Consider the following 23,911-nt stretch of genomic DNA (forward strand, 5'->3'; position numbering starts at 1 on the left):
CAAGTTTCACAAAACATTTCCATAATACACAAATATAAAAAGGCACTCTAATATTTCTTACATGACTAAGAATAAAAATCACAATTTTTAAAAATCATCCTCAAGGTACATAACCAAGTTTCTCAACAGTACAATGGATAAACAGTTAATTTCATGTGTTTGTTCTAATTCGATAACCTGGCAGTTGTTTTACTGCAGAAAAGTACCAAACACATTATGGTGCCCTTAGTAGCGATGAACAGAAATACCCTGAGCTATTTCACAGCAATTTCAGGCAGTCCAGAGGTTGTAACTCAGTATTTATGAGAGAGACTTGGGACTGCTGTGGATTCCACCTGCCGCTGTGCTTAAAATACAGGATGAAACGATGCCGCTAACGCTGCCGCCCCTCCTCAAAGCCCCTTTGCTTGGCGCAGACACAGAGGTCGTCCACATCCTGTACGCTGCAGGATCCAGGGTTAAGTGCAACAGTTACGTGTGATTAACTCCACCCTCGTAAAGAGTCCACAGGAAGGCAAGGTGATTACTTACAAGAGTAGAATTAGTCCCGTGCTTAAATACCTGCCCTAAATTACAAACTTATTTCTACATGTGAAAAATTATCTTACAGATTAATGTACTAGGATAGGAAAAAAGGGATTCTGGTAACTCACAGGGGATGTGGGATAGGCCAACACTGAGGGCATCCAAGTGTCTTCCTCGTGACAGATTTCCTCCTACACAAAGCACGCTTAAAACATGACTTTGCAACGCCCTTAGGATGCGAACAAATCATATATCTCTGTGATTTGGGGAATACTGCATACTTACATCACGGTTTGTTGACGGCTAAGTTTAATCTGGAGAGCTTAGACTTGCTTCCTAGAAGGATCAGTGGAATTCAGTAACCTGAATTCAGGAATTCAGTTAATCCCTGGTTAAACTCAGATTAAAAGGCTGATCCTGCTGCAGAATGCCACCATTCCACAGAAAAAAGGCAAAATCTGGGATTTCTATTCATTTCTGGAGATACACCACTGAAAACCTTAACAACTGATCTCGTTTTCAGTGGTAAGGTGGTTATTGCTACTCTGCAACTTTTAAAAGCAAAAATGCTGAAAAAAATCAATGATAAAAATGTTATTCTGTGCTATTTCTGAGGAGAAACCCAGGGTCTCGGGTGCTCTGTCATTCTACTGCAGAAAATACGAAGAGATACGTTCAACTCTAGAGACACTATCCCTGGTGATTTTTTGTTGTAAACTTTGGACATTTGTTAATGTTCAAGGAAACAATATGTAATTTTAGCAAGGCAAAATAAAATAAACTTCATGTATGAATATTTTTCCCAATTAAAGAACTGGAGTCTGCCAATGGACTTTCAACAATTCAGCAGAACATGGCTAAAAAACGCAGTACTTTTTGTTCACCCTGCTGAAAGCTCAGCCCATCCTCCCAGCACAGACACAGCCCTGCAGACAGCTTGGGCACGGGCACTTTAACCCCTTGACTCCCTGCTGTACTGCCTCTTTCCCTCTTCACTGTAGCTGTATGGTGTTCTCTCGCTTGTCTAGCAAGGGCTTGGACCCCTTTTGCACGCTCTTGAGTGAGGGAAGGTGTTTTGCTTTCTGCTTTTTACCAATCGAGCCAGTGGACTTAACCTTCACATCCCCCCACGGGCGTCAGCCTGCCCTTTTCCCACTCGGGCCACCAGTATTGTCTAGATTCACATTTCATTTCGCATCATACCAAATACTGTTCACAAACGCTAAGCGGAACAAGCCATCGTTATTTTTCCTGGGCATTTGTTTCATTTCAAATAAATATAAACACATTTACATTAAAAGTATATGAACATATTCTTTAGTCTGGAAAAAAACAAAACCTGTGGTCAACACGTCATCCGTTACAAATGTCAACTTGAAACCAGCGTCATAAAATGTAAAATTCACCCAGAAATACTCATTACCTACAGAGTTTATGGTTTTAGAAAAACTGCTTCATTAAGTCTCTCACATTTGAAGAAAAAAGTAGAAGTAGCAAAGTCTTCCATTCAATTACTGAAGAAGCATTTTGGTCCTCTTGGTACAGCTGGTTAGTTCATGATAGCTTTTAGTTTGTTTTTTGTTTGTTTTTGTTTACAAAGTCTCATTCTTCCTTTTGTACATCTGCTGCAGAGGAGGGTCGTGGTCCATTTGACCTAGAAACTTTGGCAGAAGGAGTAAACATATTCACAAAGCTGACATTGCTTTAAAAGCTGGTGACAACAGGCTTTTTCAGCACATTATCTCCCATCCCCTGCACAGGACACTGCAATGTTTTCTGGTGTTTGGTAGTTCAACTTTTGGCGTTACGCTTTCACTGCTTTACCTTTGCTCTGTTAATCCAAACACTGGCAAAGGCATTTTAAAATTTGATTCTGTTTACAGTAAAAATAAGTTATTTAAGCATAGAAAAGGAAAAAAATCCATTTAAGTTGGCAAGTCATTATAAACTTTTACATACACCTTTGCCTACACCTGATCCCCACCCCCTCTTTTTTTTTTCCTGGTACTAGACTCATGGTTAATGGCTCAGGTGACACAAACATCTGATGATCCTAATTCTGTAGTGCAAATAAACCGTACGCGTTGGTGCTGAATTGAAAAACAACAAGGGCCACGTGATTTGCATTTTACACAGGTGGTCTGCGGGAAAATATGGTGAGACAAGTAGAATTTGGCCTTTAGATTTAATAACTCTATTTTGCTAATTGTGTGCTGCAACTAAGAAATGTTCAAAGTGCCTTCTGTACGTTTAAGTGCTTAATACACAGAATGTAACAGGTTTCATTTCCTGTAGAGAAGTAATACAGGCAGTTTTAAGATTTACAACTTTACCTTTGGTTTGTGTAAGAAAAAAAAAGAAATCTAATTAACAGAGCCCCTGGCAGCAGGAAACAGACAAACACAGGAAAGGGGTGATGCTCCAATCTATGAAATATGTTTGTGTACTAAAGGTACAGCTAAAGCACGTAAGAGCTTTTTACAAACAGTTCCCTGTTTATTTGTGCTGTGAAAAAGAAAAAAGGCATTTTCTCTTTTTCTCCTTAAAATAAGAGGTAGAGACTTTCCACAGGGGCACTTAGAGCCTAAAGAAAACATCAGGAGGCTGAAAAGCTGTGGAACACGAATGGGAATATGTTCCAGTAAATCCCTCTAACTTTGTTATTTAAAGGCTTGATTCTTGTCAACACTACAAATGTTTCAGTAACTACTTGTCAAGAATAACAGTTAAGAATATAGCCGTGGGATTTAAGCTGTGTAAAAATAAAGCTGGAATGAAATAATAATGAGAACATGTTTTTGAGTACCAAAAAGTCAAAACGTTTCAGAATCCGAATCATTTTCATTGTACCCGTCCTCTGTTCCTACGTTATTACTCAAGGGCTTATTGTAAGAGTTAATGCTACCCATAGTGGAGCCATCGCAGAGATGTGTCCTGCCCAAATTGTCTTTTTTAAAACAAACGAAGTTGAAAGTCGTCATTGAACTGGAAGGAGAGAAAGGCATCATGGTAGCCAAAATGAGTGCCAGGCAGTCAGCCACGTCTTTGTTAGGAGCGCAAGCCAGGGCTGGCGTATGACCTGGGCACAAACGCAGACAAGGCAACGGTTAGTACTGAGGGCACTGAGAATGGACGGAGCATTCCTCATATACATCTCTAGGTGACATCGGGAGCAGGAGATGTATGTCCATTACAATCATGCCAGGCAACAGGGGTACGTTACTCATTTTAAATTAGACATGCTGGGAAAATACACACTTCATGGAGCATTTAAATCACTGTGACCACAACAAGCACTAATTTTTACAATCAGGCAGCAAACAAACTTCACGATATGAATAAGCTAAACACAGTCCTACAGCACAGACAGTGTGATGAATAGAGAACACAGGGCGGATGGCAACAGAGACAGAAACTGGCTTCAGTTTCTGTGCCTGTGAACAAGTCATTCTGAGAACAACAACTTTCATTAGAACATAAATTAGTTCAAAAATATTGTGAAGTAGTAAGCAAACAATTTAAAAGACTGATCAGTTCAGTATCTACTCAACTCAGAAAGCAGTTTATTTAGGAAGTAAATCAGAAGAGAAAAGAATTAGGCCAGCACACGTGGTACACGTCTAGCAGATATGACTACGTGGATGTTTAGTTACCCAAATCTAACAGTATGTTAGAAGAATAATGACTGAACTCAGAAAGCATGGCATATATTTTAAGCACAAAGTTAACACGATACAGATGTCAGTAAAACAGAGAACTGGGGAGCTGTTCAAAGCTTGTCTTCAGTGCAGTTCAGTTTAACTTGGCTCGTGCCCAAGCACTGCCCCTGAAGCAGCTCTTCACACCTGCAGATCCTGGACACCAGGATGCTGATCACCCGTGCTAGCTGTATGTTTTGCAGGCTGCTGTGTAGTACACCAGCACTTTCCAAGAAATCCTCCTTTATGCTGAGAGCAAACAAATTCTTTTGCAGATGGGTAGACCTTAAGTGCTGCAGCAATAGTAAGCTGAGGCAACGACCACTACTGATACACTATTGCCTCAAGTAAGCCAAGAACATCTGCAGTGTAGTTGAGTTTGGTGGACAAGTGTGAGTACAGTTCTGTGGCAAACAGCCCACATTTGAGCACTGACTGGAATTGCCTCTTCCACTGAGTTCCAACCATTAATATTCTTTAGGGTTGTGCTCATAGTAAAACTGCGCTTAAATTTGTCTTTTAAACTGTGTGTGCTGTTGTTCCTAGAAAAATTAGATGTGTTTAAAATTTAAACTTAATTTTCATTCATTGCATTTACATACACACAAGTCAGCTGGATCTGTCTGTACAAATTTAATGATAAAACCTGTGGTTAGAAGCTAGTCTGCTCATTTTTCTGCCCCCGATCTCTGAAGTGAGCTTAGGGCCAGATGACTTCAGCAGAACTCAATTCATGCCAGTGTATCTCGGTAGCATTTGGCTAGTAGTAAATACTCTCCACTCAGTTCTTTTCATCCATAGATCTCAAATGTCTTGCAATGATGGGTGAGTATTATTATTGTTACTTGACAGATATGGGAAGGTGGAGGGATCAAACTGTTACATTAATACCACAAAGTCAGTATTGTAAGAAAGACCAGCTTATTTCATGAAGGCCATTTTGAAACCATTAATTACAGAAGCACAGCCCTCTATGGGCTTTACAATGTTTAGGGAAGGACTTCATTGAGATCTGAAACAAAATTATCGGATTTATTAACTAATCATGTATTTGATGAGGCAACAGTAATTTACTTGCATCTTGGATTAGGTCGGATGATTGGTAAGCAAAAGCTTTGATCTCAGAATGAACTAGGACACAATCAAACATATGTTGATGGTTTTCTTCCTACCCATTAAAACATGCGCTGATTGAATGCATAATCCTTAATTCTTCTGCAAGGCGTCAGAATTATCCGGTGCCACTTGCATGTTTAGGAAATTCAAGTTACCACTGCACTCAAGCATTTAAAAAGACTAGCTGTTGACAGTACATGCAAAATGAACAGTAAAAGGGACTGCTGTGATGTTCAGAATACATTTTTATATTAAACAACAATAAATAGTATCTGATTTTTTTTTTTAATATGTACTCACACAGCTCATTGTCTGTTGTGGAAGGATAAAAGCATCAGTGGTGTCTATCACCAGCTTTTAAGTCTATTGCTTCAGTCTGTTGTAAAATTACCTGCTGGGTCCTACTGAAGATTGTCAAAGTGTATTATTGACTTACCATTTTCATCTACTGCCAGGACACATGCCCCTTTGGCTAGCAACTCTTCAACTACCAGCTTTAAGCCATTTCGTGCAGCAATGTGGAGAGGTCTACAAAAACGTAACAACTAAATTAAAGTTCAGTTTAAAATAGACTTTCTAAAGAAACTGAGGTAATGCTTAAAGCACACCCAGCATCAGAAAGAGGATGTTTTCCTCCTTTGGGTCATTACAATTCCATTATAGGCATTACATTATATTACAGTCCTTAAAATAATCCTCATGCTCCACAACTATAAAACGTACGTGCAAGACAAATATCATTATCTTTACATACACAAAGATTGCCCAATACTTTGCAGGCTAAAAGCTTTCTTGAAAAACCTCTCATTTTTCCACAGTTTGCAGCATGCAATTGAGACTTAATAGGAAAGTAAATCTAAGGCTGAAGAAATGCCTTTGATCCATCCTTAATTCTGGCTACTACAGTCTGTTCAAAATCATTGCATTGCCTTTTTATCCTTGAATATTCAATCGCTAACCCCTGTTACTGCAGAGAAGCTGGCAATTAAAAATAACTACTGGTTTGCACCTTTCCTGGGCCAACACCAAGTGCTCCTGTTTGGGGGCAGCTTGTGGGACAGGAAAAACAATTTCATATTGCAAGGGAGAAGAAAAAAGGGCTAAAATGGAATGAGTTCTCCTGCAAGCAATATAGTCTTCAAATAAGTGACCTCATATAGTTTTTCCACCAGACCATGTATAGAATTGGCATCAAAGGAATCAAAATTAAAAGTGAAAATGCAATACAAATCTGGTCTTTTCAAGGGCAAGCACTCAGAAAAATTAGAAATTAACTTTTTTGTTCTGTGAAGAAATCCGAGACATAAATTTGACTTGCTAAATTGGAATCTTCTGGTAAGCCCGCTGAGCTTGAGAGGATCAGGCTATACTTACGTCTGCAATGCATTATTTTTTGCATTAATAAGGCTCTGTTCTTGTATCTTGTCAAGAATTAACAAGGCACATTTTTCATGACCCTGTAAGTTTGGAAAAAAACCAAATAGCGTTAATTTGCTGAGGAGTTTGAAATTAAGGCAAAAGAAATGTTACATATCAACGTGAAATTTAGTAACTCAGCTCGAAATACAAAGCATGCTCCTCAGCTTGTAAGTAACCTATATATATATGAACCTATTTTACAGTGAGATTACTTGGTAAAATCTTAAAGAGTTTTTCATGATTTCTCTTAGATTTCCTTCCTCACATTGCAGCTGTCACAAGAGGCATCCATATTTCTCAATTGACAAAACTTTGAAACAGACCTGAGGAAAAGCTTGGAACAATGTTTCCTTCCTCAGCACAAGTTTGACCACCATGTTTCCATCACAGAAAAGAATTTAGGAGCATAAACACAGGCATGCATACAAACAGACAGACGGTGATGAGAATAGGAGCACACAGAAGTCTTCAACTTACTTTACTGCTAGCCAAGTGCAAAGATGTATTCAAGTCCTTGTCTTTTAATGTCAGGTCAGCCTTGGCAACGTTCACCAAGAAGTCTGAGATACAGAACAGAAATCAACGAACGAACCCAGTGGGCAGAAGAACATGTAAGAACAGCGGAAAAAAATTACTGTTTCAATACACGTGCTAATCAATTAAGCCACTATGTGATGAAAACTTCATGAACACGAAGTGAAAACAATGGAGAATAGACTAATGTGCAGTTAATAGCTCATTCATGGTGCCCCTAACTGTCAAACATCATCTTAACTTATTTATAAATTTCCCCATTTGCGGATCAGCAAGTTCTGCCTGAATCCCCTTCTCTTGAGAAGAACGTGGGTCCTGCTCTGAGAGGACTAAGTGGGTATGAAGAGTTCAGGGTCTGTGCTGTTGAAGCTAGAAGAAAGAGAATGCTGTTGAGCCAATATGACCCTAATTTGTATGTCTAGGGTATATAGTCTAGCCTGGAAAGGCAGCTGCTGATGGCTGCCATTTTAAGAACAGGACTTCCTATAACAGAATGAAAAAAAGGTTACAGAATCTTTTTCACATGTGCAGTTTTACTGCTCCATAAAATCAAGGAAGTAAACAGGAGAATAGAATTACTACTCCTCTCATGCTCTTTATTGTATGCTCTTAGGAGAAAATAAGACTCAAAATTATTATTGCAAATGTTCACCAAGACTGCTGAGAAACAGTGAGTGAGAAGAAAAAGAATTTTTTTACAGATGTAAAGGTAGCTTCTTATGGACATCCATGATACTTATTTTTCTTCCTGGACAAAAAATGACTGCCTGTTTGGGATAGTAACTGCAGCAACACTCAGCCTTTGGGACAAGCAGAGGTGAGGAAGTACTTACCTACAGCCCCTACGTGGCCGTTCTGAGCTGCCATCATGAGCGGTGTTTTCCCTGCGTGATCCGCAGCATTCACCTGTGCGCTGTGACTCAGGAGGAGCTGGAGGCACTCCACGTGGTCTGCGAAGGCTGCTGCATGCAGGGGCGTTCTGTGGGGAGAGGAACACGACCATGGCTGTTGCTAAAGAACAATAATATTCCTGTTTACTTCACCTCCCCAAGAACCTGAAAGTGCAAGATTTTTTTTCCCCCTATGAAACTTTAAGTTGTCACGAGGAGAACATTACATCAGCTGCATCTGAAATAAATGAAATAATATTTACAGTCTCCATCCTGGTGCAATATAAACTTTAAAAAAGGCAAGCAGGGAATGGATATGATACTGTGGGGAGTCTTGCATTAGCAGCATATTTATAACTGTGGAATATGAAAAGGTGCACAAACGCTCATTCATCTGATTTTATTTTTATTAATGAGTTTCAGATGGAAAGAACTATCAGAAAAGAACAGATCCATCATTTTAAAAAAGTATTTTAAGTTACAGTCAAAAATACTGCAGTAACAAGCAACAATAACAGCATTATTATAAAAGGCAGAAGGAATTCTATCCACTTTCAAGGTTATCAGTTTCCACAAAACTGAGACACTAGAATTTGTTCCTGTCTCCCTGTGGCATTTTGGGTTTGAAGCATGACAAACAGAGATGAAAGATAGCTGGTACACAATCCAGCTTGTAGTGTTACTTCCAGGTTTGCTTATCACTAAGGGAGAGGCAGTCTTATCCTACAGGAGTATGTAATCACCATTACTGAAGGCCTTGAATTTGTTTTAATTAACAGAAACAATGAGCATTCCGGTTTTAGAATTTCAGCAATTTTAATTAAATACACACACACAGAGTGAGGGGGTTATCAATGTGACACATTAAGGATTTGTCTGAATGCATATCTCTTGCTGTATCAGTAGTATTTTCCTGCCCAGATGTTTTGAGTTGTGTGCCCTGAGAATGCTAACATAACATTAAAGCTTTTTATGAAGTACTTTTCTGTGTGTACACAGTATCTCTCCACTTAGCAAAGATAAACATGTTTAAATACGTACTGAACAAAGAAAACTGGTTCAGGAAAACAGCCTCTTATCATAGCTGTTCTAAACCTACTATTTCTTTTGCATTTATTTTCATATGTGCTACGAAACTGAATACTTCAAGTGTGCCACCACTTAACACTGTTGCAATACAAACTGCTATTTGGAAGAGTCAACATGGCAACTTAGCTCAACAGTATCAGAGGAGGATTAGTTCCCGAGGTTCAGAAAGAACAATGAAAAATACTACATGTATTCAGGAAGATGAAGTGCAGTTTGTCTAAGAAGCTATTTATTACCTTCCTTTGTCATCTTTGCAGTTGACAATGCTGGCATCAATGGCTCCGATGAGCAGCGATGCACAGTTTTCATGATCATTGATTCTGCCAAAGAAAAGACATTTCAAAAAGGTCAAAAGTCTACGTCTTTTGCCACTTTCCAGTATTAATTTACTTCACTCCCCATTAATACTTCTTACTGACGATTTATAACTTATCCTGAGATACCTTTGCCATACTGCTTTCAGTCACGCTTCTGATTATTCATCGTCTCTCCATTTAACCAAACTACATCTGCTACTATGAATTTCAGTCTCTAAAGCAAAGCTGATCCTGCAATTCACTGTGTAACTGAAAGCACAGCACAAACCTAGGATTAAAACCTTAATACCTTAAAATCCTTTAGTCTATATCAAGTACACCTGGATCTGGAAAGCACTCAGTCATAGGTACCTACACACAGAAAGCGTAATTCTAATGATTTAGGTACTGAAGCCCACATCTCTCACAACTCACACCTTGAGTACTTTTCCTTCATGGATGTGCTCTGTTAACACTCTTCTGGCTACTGTTAATTTGACTCATTTCAATATGAAAATTCACAGTGCCTAGTAACAGTACTGGACATACAGTGTAGCTAACACACACCCATGCTGGATTAGCGGCTGTTTTTGTTTTAAATCTGCATGCTTTTTTAAGTTGCACACGTTTTTAATGGGTTTGAGGATGCCATTCTACTTTAAAAGAATATCAATACTGGAATAAAAATTGCAAAGTCATCACTAGAAACTCAGATTTCAAATACTATGTTGAATAAGGAATATGTATAAAATACATGCATGGAAGAAAATGAATAACTCATAGTAGGCACCACCTCTTTGTCGTTCATAATACGAGAACTTTGGATACAGAGTTTGCTTCTATAAGTGATCAGTCCCTTTGGCTAGGACTAGAGATTGAAGCTTGTTTACTTTTTCCAGACATAGCCTAAAGCAGTTGTTACTGGAGGTTTCTACTTACACGGCACAGTGCAATGGAGAGAAGCTATTACCATAGAATGTGCGGAAAAATTTTTGTTCCAATAGCACCTCTATGCAGTTTTCATGACCTGTAAGAGATCAGGCATTTCACAGTGTGGCACAAAGCAAGTAATTCATCAATTCATATTAAGCTTAGACGGATTAGAATTTAACACCAAGTTCAAAGCTGAACGTAATGTGTATATAAGATCTTATGTGATAAAATTATAAACAGATTTTTTTAATAGCAGCAGCAAAATAAATCCAGGCTAATATTAGCACTTACTGAAAAAAAGGAAAGGAAAAAGAAGTTTATTTTTTATGTGATGCTATTTATGTTACCTTAAATGATGGTATTAGGAAACTTTACTTTATTAAGCAATAACTTCAGATTATCCCATTTAGAATAATCAGTTCGATTCAGAATATCCATCTATTCACGTGGTCTCTTGCACCAATAAATAAGAAGGTGACACTTCAGAGAAGCATTCCTGGCCCCACAGAAATCAATGAGAATTTCATCACTGACATTGGTAACACCAGAATTTCCCCCTGGCCTCCTATGACCAGGAGAAAATGAGCTGCAAAGCCCCTGGGAGGTATTGCTGGAATTCCCCTGGGGAGAGAACTCTCTTAATTTTGAGCTTCTCAGAAGCATTAGCCTGCTTTGTTATGATGCTTCCGTAAAACTAAGGCCACATTTGAACTTGTCAAAAGTCCACAGGCAGCTACTTACCATTGTAACAAGCCCAGTGCAGTGGTGTGTAACCTTGATTATCTTTCAGACTGCAGTCCTCCTCTGAAAGTGCTATCTGCAATAATTCACTCAGCCAAGTGGCGTGACCCCGAGCTGCTGCAAAGTGCAGGGGTGTTCTGCCTCTGGCATCTTTACATAAAATAGATACGTCTTTCTCTAACAGCATCTGAACACACTCTTCATGCCCAGTCATAATCTGGTAACAGAGAAAGGAGCAGAGCTTGACATAATACAGATTCTTGCCTAGGAAATACGGAATACGGTTGATGCAGGTGAACATGAAACAGCCTGGATGGGGTTCAGGAAGCAGAGATGAAAGCTCCTTTGCTCCCAGGAGTGCCTATGACAACTGATATACTGAAATGTATTTGGTGCTGTCTTTCAAAGTCATTGATTCCCAGTCTGTGCCAGAGACTGCACTAAGGGAGGCACAAAAGCAAGGATTTGTTTAAACTAAAGAAACAGGTAAGCAAGGGTTGAGGTTCAGAAAACCTGAGTCTAGCTTCTCAAAACCATGTATGAATGTGAGAGAAGAACTGAGGGGGAAAAGGATCAAGAATATAATCAGACATATGAAAAGCTTCTTTAACAGCTGGCAGCTACTATCAGTGACCTCTGTATCATACACGGGTCAGCTTTGCTATCTATGACACGCTCACGTACTGCTCGCAATACAGAACAGAATTTTTCTGCCGTAGCTTTTGTTACAGACTTGTGCTGGACTCCTCAGCTGAACTGCTCACTGCAGTTATCAGAGAGTTCTGTATAAATGTCACCTCTTGCATCAACTTCACACTGGGTAAGAAACTGACTCCTAGAAAAGACTAGATCTGCCTCAAATTTCACAGCCTCTAGAAAAAACTTAAGGCTTATTTCCACCAACCTCCCCCCAAAAATGAAAATAACTGCTGAGCGGTTCTTTTACAGAAATTATTTTCAGCATGCATAAGGTGCTCAGTTGTAAGAGTAGTAATTGCTATTGTAGAGTGCCTAGAGCCAAGAAAAAACGGTCTAATCAGTATTTTTAGGTAATTAATTAAAGCAAATAGGAAATAAAGCCACAAGCAGAGCCTTACTAAGAGCAGATCTGTCCTGCTTTTTACCTCATTGACTTTGCATTGACTTTCCAATAATTTACAGCATTTCCTGCATTCAATATCCCCGTGTTTATAAGTGAGTTGTAGTCACAGTAAAACAAACAATAAAGAATCATAAAAATGAAATCACCCCTCGATGTAAAGCTGTGCATCCCAGAAGATCAGCTGCATCTACAGATGCTTCTTTTTCAAGTAATAAAGAAACAGCATCAATGTGCCCATATGCCACTGCAAGCATTAGTGGGGTTCTAGAAAAAAACAAAACCAAACCAGTCACAGCTCTGAAATGAGCTACCACGTGCCACTGCTCACTTACAGGGTCAGAGACTGTAAGTGAGCTTTTCTCTCTGTTCCTACCCACAAACCTGTTTCTTTCACCATACTGATCTACATAACACCCAAGTGAAAACATTTCTATGAAATTATTAAGATAATAATGAGCTACTGTGACTGAAGTAGAAACAAAGTGATTGGTAAGCTGTTTACAGAGCAACATCATTCAAGACAATCTGTTCTCTTAATAACCCACAATCATTGTCACCTCCAGCGACACATGAGTTTTACAGTCCCCAAGTGCTGTGAGTGAACATCCCCGCAATTACCCCGATGACAACCACCCGAAGCATTTCTTTCTCAAATGTTGCGTAATTCCTTAAAGGCGGTGAAGGGACAGGAGGAAATTTGGACTAACATATCTTCCTTTTTTTTCTGCAAGAGATCTGTCCTCCTTCTATTTTCAGATAAGATTAATACCATTTAAAATTGTATGTACAGTCAGATACGTTCCAGGCACCCCAAATGAGTTTTTTAAACCATTCACATTCACTTTAAAAACATACTTTATTCTCCTCTATAATGGTCATTTAATGAGAAGTACAATTTTTGTAGGAACATCTCAGATGCATGTGTCACCTCAAATAAACATTCTGTCCCACTGCACCAGCCTAGTATACCAAGTAAACTCTGAAATAGCAACATTTTAGAACAAAAAAGGCTCTACAGAAACATCTCAGGAGCTTGTTAGTTTTTATTGAATCTGGCCCTCAGCCTCTATGAAGAATTGTTTAAAGTGTGAAGCACAGGCTGAGATTAATGAATAACCCTTTCCACATGGCTTAGATCAGCTGAACCTGTACTCTGTGATCTCTGCCAAATTCTGTATGGAAAAGTGCAGGAAATACAGTATTTCAAATAAATGTGCTTTTTTGTGAAAAATCTGAGGTGCTCTTTGAATTGCAGAGCTGAAAAAAAAGACATCACAAAGAAAACTTACTGTCCTTTGGCGTCTGTCACGTCAGGGTTGTCTGCAACTTCTAGCAACAGCCGTAAGCAAGGTGTATGGCCATTAATGACTATGAAGAAAAAAAATGTTTGATTAAAATATGTTTAATTTCAGGTAGTAGTCTATTGGAATGCTTCTGGATAAGAAATTTCCTTATAAACAAGGAAAATATTCCACGGTGTAAGACATTAATATTTGCCCAATTTTCATTTAACTTGTGCCAAGGAAATGGTGAGCTGTTCTTTCCCTGACCTCAGAAAGATGAGGGTTAGTTCTCTTACATACAAAAATCCCAAATGAGTCAAACAGAAATGGTGATTTTCAGTACTGAGATGATTCCTACTAAACCAGACAGCATTTCAAAATCCCCCAGACCAAGCAGACAGACAAGGCTTTCTGCGATTAGGTCTGGAACACTGTGGGGAGGACGTTAGCAAGGCTCATTGACTCTGCGTGCACCGTACGAGTGAGTTCTTCAGCGCTGCTATGAAAAAAGAATATCTACAAAGGTGATCAACGATACAAACGTCATCTTTGTAACAGCATGTAACACCAGAGACTAAAATTCCCCTTGGGTTTTTCCATCTTTCCTCATTTAACGTTACTGGAAGGCTCAGCTGCTTCTTGAAAACCAGGTCTGCTCTTTAAAATGTAACCCATTGCTGTTAGAAAGCAGCTCTGAGTTACTACGCTTTGCTGGGCCTGACTCTGGAAACCATCTGTGTGTCATGGCTTAAAGGCTTCAGCCTTCCATGGCGTGAAGAGAACAGTGTTTTCTTCTTCAAAAAACAGTAATTCCTGCACTTGGTAGATACAGACTGTGTTCTTACAGCAAGTCACGCGTTCACACTGCCTACACCCTGGGGGCTGAGGCAAAACCCTCGGACACCACCTATGTCACGTTCTGCCAGAGAAAAGGGCATCCATCATCACATTTAAATCACTCATCCAAAAATAATGTCAGTTGCCCTACTCAGAAAAACAAAAGACATTTTTAGTTATATACCACTAGGTAATGCCATATACAGAACACGTAAAGAGCTCTGCAGGGCCGAGGACTGATAAAAAAAGACCTCTTCCTTCTCCCAGCAGGAGGAAGAGAAATCAGAGTGTGTTCACACCAATGTCTGAAGAGGATTTTCGAAAATGCGTTTTAGAGTGGACACTCCCAGAAATTCTTGGGAGCTGACCCAGCAATGGGTTAAGTGTTACAGCCCTGGCAAGGAACATCAGTTTTGCCAGTAAAGTCACAGCACTAACACCAGGGGAACATTTGGAGCCTGGCAGAGGAAAGGCAGGTGACAATAAAATTATACAGGGAGCATATAGTTGAGGCTAAGGAAATCCTCCATATTACGAGGTCAGAGGAAATCTATTTCCTGCGGGGACAGACAAATACTTCATTAGATGATTTCTCTACCAAATCCCTTTATTGAACAGAGCTCTGCAGAATCCTGTAACCCAGCCCACCACTTCAGGTCTCCTTAACTGTTGTGCTCAGCCATGGTGCTTGTGTAATTAAAAGGAATGAAGGCAAACGTGTTTAAGAGGATGGGTGCACATGCCTTCTTGTTTCCTTCCAGTGCACAGTGCTGCACACGCGAGTATTCACTTCTGTGTGTGCAAATGTGCAATGTCACTCAGGGGATTAGTTCAGCCAGATTTCTGTTCCATTTGGCAAAACGATCCAGTTTACCACTTGCACTGCAAATAAAACCTGCTGAATACCACAGTGGTACCATGCGGAGTTTCAGAAAGGTGGCATCATTCTTTGCTAAAACACTTCTGACCAAAAGGTTCTGTTATGAAACAGCGTAGCAGAAGTCATTAGATTGGGAGTGGCTTTTTATAACAGTTGGACATAGAAGATTTACTCCAGAGCTCATTTTCACAGAACTCTGCACAGCTCTGAGTAGAAGGTTCTAAACATTGTCTTAATGGATATTTAGCTAAAAGGCACTTACCTTGCGTTTGAAAGCTTCCACATTCATGACAGCAATAAATTTTCTTTACTAAGAGTTCAAATACTCAGCCTGTCTGTGCAATATTTTCCCTTCTGCCTAAGGTACATGTTTCTCTTTCGTCTCATTCCTGTGTGTAGGATTTTCTTGCCCTTTTTTTTTTTTAACTGAACTTACTTTGCTTCACTGCAGATTTAAAGAACATTTTGCTTGTATCCCTGAATTTTTCTTTTTTTTAATCTGAGAAGCAAAAAGTATCACAGACCAGAGAAGTCTACAATGAATATTCCTCCTGGAAGGCATCCACACTACAGTGATGGGGGCAATTAAGAAAGAAATTAAAATAGGAGAAACCGCCACACACAATCAGAATTTGTATGAAGGTAAGAAATGTGCACATTAAAATGGTTGGTTTAATAAAGGTGTTATTTTAACAGGGTGAGAATCAAGTGGATTTAATATTTTGTGGTTTTAATCAAAAACAAACTAAAACTAAATCTCACTGAATTCTGGTCTCAAACCTCTGACACGTAAACTCTGGCAGCACATCTCTGTATCATTAATTTATCGTGGGGAGTAATATAACCAGTTCTGATGCAGAATTTAAGGGGGCAGAAAGCATTTTTAGTATGCTATGAAGATCTACTATGCGCATTTTCTTCAGTACTGCAGACAAAACTGATAGTAGGTGATTTGATCTTACATTTCTTGTGCTTATATGATCACACATAGAGAACAAACTGGTATTAGAGGATGTGTATGCATTTTAATCTAAGCAAGATTAAAAGATAAACAGAAAGACCGTTATGTCTGGCCATGAAAATAATTGTTATCCACTGAGATATTAATTTTCCTTCCCACTAGAGGTCACTGCTATGCTGTACAGAGCCCTGCAATGAAGAGCCAGAGGAGCACCTTTTCCTACGTGTTAAATAATAACCTTTAAATAAATGGCAAATTCTACATTTTCCAGTTAATTATCCATGTTGTGTAATTAACACTCAACAATGGGCAACGGAACAGATTCCCAGCATGAGCAAGTTTACAAGATAGCTCAGGAGAAGAATAATGTCTGAAAGGGGGTAAATTTCTGTAGTGTTGTCACTGCAAAAGACTGGAAGTTTTGATCACCACTCAGAGCCCACCTGTATTTTCAACCTTTCTTCCACAGGAGTAGTAGTGAGGCAAGTGTTCTCACTTCCCCTGTTTTTTTTTTCAGCTGAGGAAACATTAAGAGGTGGTGTCAAAGGGGAAACACCACACATCTTAATGAGTAGCTGCTAATAGCGGGGTAAGGTAGGGGCAAGCAGGTGAGGGCAGTGCAGCAGTGGTGTGGAAAAATACGGGATTCCATGTGAGGGAGAACTGAACCACAGGGACAGAGGAAAAAAGACCAAGGAAATGAAAGATAAAGGGTTAACTGTAGGACCTCAGCAGTAAAGGTAGCTGCTTCTGTGTTGTAGCGTTAATAGCGTAAAGGCACACTCACCTGAAGCGTGGAGGGGGGTCCTTTTGGTGACATTGTCTTTTACAGTGACAGAAGCACCCTGGCTGATGAGAGCTTCCACACACTCTGCATGTCCTTTAAAGGCAGCCAGGTCCAAAGCAGTGCGTCCCTTCTCGTCCTTAATATCCAGATCGACCAGGGATTGCAGAAGTACCTCCAAGGCTTGATGGTGACCATTATAGGCCTAGAAATATGAAATGTGTCGTGTAAAGAACACAACTCTCGTCTTTCAAAGACATAAAACATGAATAAAATCTATCACTGTCACAGTCTCCTAAACACAGTAGAAATCACATAGTTTTCTTCAACTTAGAAGCTGGATTCTGCCCAAGAGGGACCACAGAGGAAATGAGTTTGCTGTCTGGCCAGCTGCAGGACAAGTCCTTTCCCAGCATAGTCATTTACGTTGGTGATAGTGCAGGTTCTAACTCCTCTTTGGGCTTGGGAGTACACTTGCTCTCCCACAGACTTCAAATTGCAGAAAAAAAGATAAACAATCTTTTAACCCAACTGTCCTGGATCTTGTTCCCTCAGAATATGCCTGGTTAATTGAAACATCAGGCCAGAGCAGTCTGACTGGGAAACAGAGATATGAATACTACAAAATTAAAACTTGCCCATATTTCTGAGGAAGCAAGTTCCTTCCCTCTCAAGAGGAGGACAGCCTCACCGTGAGGTTGGATATTCAGCGATGAACCAGTCCTACCATTTAATTTCACCCCAGTGTCTGTGTCGTCTTCTTACCCCAGTGTTAGAGTCAGTAAGAACCAAGAACTTCAACTGCCATAAACTTAATTAACGATTCCAGCCCAGGACCAGTTTTTGTAACATCTAGGCCTACATCCCTTTCCAGCTTTTTCAAAACAAGTCTCTACTTCAGCTTTTTTCAAAGACAGAGATTAAGGAATTATTCTAGGAGATACTGATCAAACACTTTACAGATATCTCATACTTACAGCTAAATGCAAAGGGCTTTTCATAGCTGCAGAATCGGGTTCTTCAAACATATTGTTGGTTTTTTCCAGAAGCTGAAAATAAAAAATTTTTAAAAAGACAAGTCATAAAACATCCTTGCACAAGACAGGATAAGTTCTCATGGACTACAAAGCAGCAGGCAAAGATACATTTTGTCCTCAGATGTCCACAGTGAGTAATGAAGGACTGTGAGGAATAAATAAAGTTTTTATTGGAAAAAGAAGGTTGTCATGATTACACAGGTAATGCATCCGCAAGCCACGTCTGGTACAGCATTTTGGATAATTCTGACACATAATTAGCACTGGGAATAATTATAACTGAGCTGTGAGTCATTCACAGTCATTTTTATAATTTATCAAAGCAGAACCTCCTCCTGTAATGACAGTCTGCCGAAACACAATACAGCCTCAAACTCTTGCAGATATCTAATACATGCATTATACTTTTGTATATGAGCCTCTTCACTTCAAGGGATCACAAAGCATTTCAAGGCATAAAAACCAGGGCATCTCTGTCCATCTAGAAGGAGAAACTATGGATTAGCACTGCTCCACAACACCACGTGGACCCTGACAAGTTATCCAACTGAGGCTGCTGCAAAGAAAATCATAAACACAGTGTTGACAATCATATTGACAATTCAACATTTGTTGAGTAGCACCGCTCAGGTGCATGGTCTTCTACTTAGTGACTACTCAAAGAGTTAGTGTCCAAATACCTTTGTGACTGGAAAACAGCATTTTACAGAAAATTAGTCATAGGAGACTGTAAAAAGAGACAGGAAAGCAGGACAGGTAACTACAACCGACTTGTCATGTTTCTAAGGTTAAAAATCAAGCTTTCACACAGGTTTTGTAATTTTTTAGATTATTTTTTGTTTTGGATTATTTTGACAGAGTAAGGAATTAATTAGAAGACTGGAAAAGAGGAAAGGCAGTTTTTGTGGCAATCTAGACAATTCTAGGGTATGACAACATGGAAGACTCTCCAGAGGGCAGTGAAAGCTGACAGGAGGCTTGCCTACACTGCATGAGGATGGCAGGTCCTAAACTCCGACGTATGTCTGAACTTCTGGTGTAACATATTACTCTTTAATACCAAGGACAAATTTATTCCCCAAAAATCAAACTGGAATACAAGCTAGCATTAATAATGCATAAGGTGTCACAAATCTCTTGTTAAACAAGGACATTAATCTGAATCCCATGGAAGAGCTAGAAAATTAGGCAGTAATTTCATTTATTTATATATTCTGTGCCTAGTAAAATGTCTGGACTGGGAAGGAAATACATGTTGATGCAAATACCACTCATAAGCAAGTGGGTGTGTGTATTAAGAGGTAATACTGTTTTTAACTCTTTCCTGCAGCTGAGGGGAAGGGGGAATGGGGATCAAGTTCCAACGCCAGTTTTTCAGTAGATTTTGGGCAGAGATAGGAAACACATTTGGTCTTACCATGTGGAGCCACCTCCAGTTTAAAGTACTGCTCTTCTCTTATGTAAGACAGCTATAAACAGCATGAAGCAGCAGTCAGCTCTGAATACATGCACAGAGTCTGATTTTCTCTAGTGATTAAACAAACTAAGAAAATCCCACCAAACTAACCCATGCACTGAGCCTGTTCCTCTGCCCGCCTAATACCGGCCTTTACTCCAAGTCCATAAGGCCAGCACAGGAGACTAATTTAATCACTTTTAATTACATTTATCATAATCTGTTGAAATTCCAGGATTAAAAAAATCCTAACAAAGAAATACATCCCTTAACCTGTCAGAAGGCTCCAAAATTCTCCTGGAACAAGGCAGATAATTACCTTTCAAGGAGATGAAAGAAACCACAAAGAAAATTGACAAAATTATGGCTCTAAAGGAACAAATTGTGGGATTGGAGAGCCCCTCACAAAAGGCATATCCACGGCTTAGAGTTAAAGCAGATTAGGCTGATGCAGACTAGGCTTAATGAGCTTATTACTCATCAGGCTGAATGTCGCCATCATGAAGTCAGGCGTAAACACAAATTTGATGGCAAACCTGGTAGCTCTCAGATACGCAGCCATACAGTGCAAGAGGAGACAGTACAAAGGAGAGCAAGAAGAGGAAGACTAAAGATACAGCACTAATAATTTTTTAGTATGCCTTGTCAAGCACTGCTTTGTAACAGTTAAGTCACCCGAAGGATAGACATCATGCACAAAGGGACAAAAAGCACCAGGTCCAAGTTACCATGAAATTCTCCAGTTTCACCAGTGTTTCTATGGTTCTGAAAAGGCATTTATAGCAAATTACAAATACTCGTTATAAGAACACATGAAACAGTGTGTCCTTGCTTCTATCTTAGAGTATACTTGGAAGAATCTACTCACTGTTGCATCTGCTTTTAAAAGGGTGAGTTTATCACTCAAAACCATTTCACAGATTATTGTTACTGGTGGCTGATTGGAGAATGGTCCATCATACCTCATTTCTGATTTCTTGTACCATGGAAACGGTGTCTTTTAGCTTATTCCATTTCTATATATTGATTGTCTTTAGATTTTAAGCAGATGTCAGAATTGTGCAGAAATGCTGCAAGTGAAATGGGTGGGCACTCTTCTCTCTGGTTAGGTTACAACCTTTTAAATGGGAAGGATCCCCTCACTCTCTTTCTGCTGCTTGGCAATGCCCAGCACAACCTTTTCTCTTCCCGTAACAGTGCTATTTAATACTGTATGTAATTATCTTGTCAAGTCCTCTTCACACTCAGAAACAGGAACTTGAATGCTTTGGGAGTGAGACGCAGACAAAGTAAGATAAAACATGCCAATTACTCAGTTCTATTGTTACAAACTAATAGCACTACAAGGGTGCTATTACAGACTGTCTCTCCCCCGGCTCTCTATGAGGATTAATAACTTTTACTGTTACACCCGTGCTTTCTGGTACATTTATCTTTTGTATTCCAGAGAGAAAACAAGATGCCTGTCAACCCCTGAACATCAATGGCAGAATCCCAGTCCCCACAAAACTTCTAGGTTGACACCCTAGCACACAATAGTGGTCCTTTGCATGCAACAGGCTAAAAATTCTGACAGTTTTCTTTCACTGGTGTATGCAGAACAGCTGTATGACTAGAAGCCTCCAAATGATGCTTGACCTTGGGTTGCTATACTGAAACTATAGTCACAAATATGGGAAGAATGGCATGGAAAAACATTGAATTTCTTTGTCCAAATACAGAACACTTGGTGAAGCTGTCACTAGCCCATGGTTTGCATTTCACCCTCCACCAACACGCACTGCATTCCCAGCTCTTCCTTTCGTCTGGCAAGCCTGAGCAGCACCAGGACTCAACAGCAGGTCATTGTCTGAAACTGATCTGTGCCAGAAAACACACAGAGCAGCAAGAAGAAAGGGGACCTTGCTCTGAACATGCTCACATTGCTGGCACACAGGGTCTGTGATATGAAGGCTGAAAGAGAATAAACACCCCAGCGAAGATGCTGTTACAGAGATCTCTCTTGCAAGTCATGCAAGAATCCAGTGATAAGACGTGGGTAAGCTTGCAGTACACGTTGCTGTGGCCACACAAACATAGGCTCGTACACAGTACAGAGAAGGCTACTCTATATATACACCCTACAAATACCAAGAACGTTTGCTTTCACTCCAAATGGGTGGCAGGCTCAGCAGAAGACCCCTCCATCCCCATGGGCAGAGTTGCGAGAGATCAGCTCTAGGAAAAGGGTCTAGAGAAGGAAAGGCCAAACTCGCTGCCACAGGCAACAAAGGATCAGTAATATTTTAAGTGTCCTAAATATACGCGCTTACAGGTGGGAGCTAAAAAGGCTTAACATCCCACCTGAAATTCTGACCCAGGGCTGCTCTGGCATAACTACAGGTCAGAGCTTCCTAGCTGTGGTGACCCTGACACAGGCCAACCATGGAGTTTTTCCTGTGGTGGCAGTAACTGATAAACATGGTGTGAAAGCAGCACATGCTGTGCAGAGCTCCTCTTCAATAATTAACTACTTTGACTCTTAAAGAAAGAACAAACTAAACAACATAAACCACTAAACAGCATACAATGTTCTTACTAAAGCCTGAATATCTATACAATTTTCGAACTTCTTTTTTAATCAGTTAGATCGTACTGACATGTGACAATAATAATGTTGGATCACCCTGTATATCAAGCAGATATGACAGAGTTTTACAATCATAAACTTCTACAAATCCATATTATACATCTCCCAAATCTGATTTTTTGGCTACAGATTTTTGGCTTATGAGGTGCAATCTCTAATCATTCAGGTGCAGGATATTGAGAAACAACAATGCATACAAGGTTAATCTTGATTACAGTAACTTTATCAATGTTGCTTTTGCTTCGTCTGAGGAAAACAGACTGCAGGTGTAGGGACCCTGGCAGTGTAAGGGTAACGGTTGGACTCGATGATCTTTGAGGTCTCTTCCGGCCGGATGATGATTCTGTGATTCTGTGATTCTGCAGGTACGCACCTGACAAAAGCTATCTACTCTCTCAGTTGGCAAGTCAAATGATATGCCAGCTGCCAGATGTGCCACAAGGCACAGACACCGTCGTGCACTGGGAACTCTCCCTTACTGCTGGCCCACACATGTACACCAAGAATATTTTGATCACAGTTAAAAATAATTTGTGCACACATAAACTCCACTCAAAGACAAGGCTTAAGCACCAGCTTGTTGAACAAGGACTGCTTTTAAAGATACAACTGATATATATTTGAGTTAACTGCACCAAACTGCAGGTTTTCACAGATTTGTGAATATGCAAAGAATTGAGAGAGTAACCGTCAGGGAAGTTGATAATACTCACACATACACATATACATATATCAGCAGTTAAGGGACCTCCAAGCTGTCTGAGCACTCACCAGTTCCAAACACTGCCGGTGCCCATATGCAGCAGCATAATGCACAGTGTTGTACCCCTCTTTGTCTTGGATGGACGGATTGGCATCATTTTGCAGAAGGAACTCTAGACACCTGTGGACAATTCACTTGTTTAAATGAGAGCTCACAACTTTTAACAGACATCTCTCACTGCAGCTAGGAGTGGTGCTGAAAACTGGAAATGAGTTCTGGTTTTCTAGCAGCACTTCAAATCACTTACAAGTTTCCTTCTTCTCACCAATAGCTTGCCATAGTCATCGCTTTTTAAAACAGAAAATCCCTACTCAGCTTCGAAGGTCTTCTTCATAAACAATCTTCAACCCTTTGCTACTTTAGATCACAGTATCTTTTTCTACTATTAAGGCTGAAAAAAACCCTACACAACTCTGAACCATGAGCCTAGAATTGTTACTGCTGAACAGAAAAACTCCAAACATGCACTATGGCAAGCTGAAACATAAAGACTTAACTGAGTTCATTCCCTGGCATCTACATACACAAATACATTTTCTTCTTTGTTGGCTTTTTTTTTTTTAAATCACGTGTTTTTCAAAGGGTTCCTTATGCTCCTGATAGTGCCTGCAACTCCTTATACCATCAAGAAACCATCATTTTGTTGCTAGTACTTTCTTCCATAGCTTGTAATTTGTAGTGAATGTGAGGCTGTCTTACGAAAAAGGATTTTTAAAACAAAAAAATCATTAAGCAGCTAGATGAAAATGCCAATCCGAGTAAATAAACAGAGGAAGCTATTGGCTAATTCTTTTTGCAACAAACATGCTCAGTGCAAAGCACTGAAATAAGCCAGTGCATCACACTACGGAATTGTTGATTTACTGAAGCGGTACTTTTTCAGTTAAGAGAGAGCAACAAGCACAGAAACAGAAACATTAGGGAATATAGGCACAAAG

General features: G+C 39.7%; 1 protein-coding gene across 1 annotated transcript in view; it reads right to left on the reverse strand.

Annotated features, from left to right (window-relative positions):
* Positions 1–2,127: 2,127 nt before the first annotated feature.
* ANKRD44 (ankyrin repeat domain 44) overlaps positions 2,128–23,911 on the reverse strand; it is a gene marked incomplete at its 5' end in the record, with an annotated part of 54,301 nt that continues 32,517 nt past the window's right edge. Inside the window, 13 exons of the mRNA XM_010135879.1 lie at positions 2,128–2,186; positions 5,776–5,867; positions 6,714–6,796; positions 7,236–7,318; positions 8,126–8,271; positions 9,508–9,591; positions 10,507–10,594; positions 11,242–11,458; positions 12,490–12,607; positions 13,633–13,711; positions 17,092–17,293; positions 18,066–18,137; positions 22,982–23,093. Of these exons, the coding sequence (XP_010134181.1) occupies positions 2,128–2,186; positions 5,776–5,867; positions 6,714–6,796; positions 7,236–7,318; positions 8,126–8,271; positions 9,508–9,591; positions 10,507–10,594; positions 11,242–11,458; positions 12,490–12,607; positions 13,633–13,711; positions 17,092–17,293; positions 18,066–18,137; positions 22,982–23,093 (1,435 nt within the window). The remainder of the gene's footprint in view (positions 2,187–5,775; positions 5,868–6,713; positions 6,797–7,235; positions 7,319–8,125; positions 8,272–9,507; positions 9,592–10,506; positions 10,595–11,241; positions 11,459–12,489; positions 12,608–13,632; positions 13,712–17,091; positions 17,294–18,065; positions 18,138–22,981; positions 23,094–23,911) is intronic.

The sequence above is a fragment of the Buceros rhinoceros genome, unplaced genomic scaffold, assembly GCF_000710305.1.
Source record: "Buceros rhinoceros silvestris isolate BGI_N320 unplaced genomic scaffold, ASM71030v1 scaffold7895, whole genome shotgun sequence".
NCBI lineage: Eukaryota > Metazoa > Chordata > Aves > Bucerotiformes > Bucerotidae > Buceros > Buceros rhinoceros.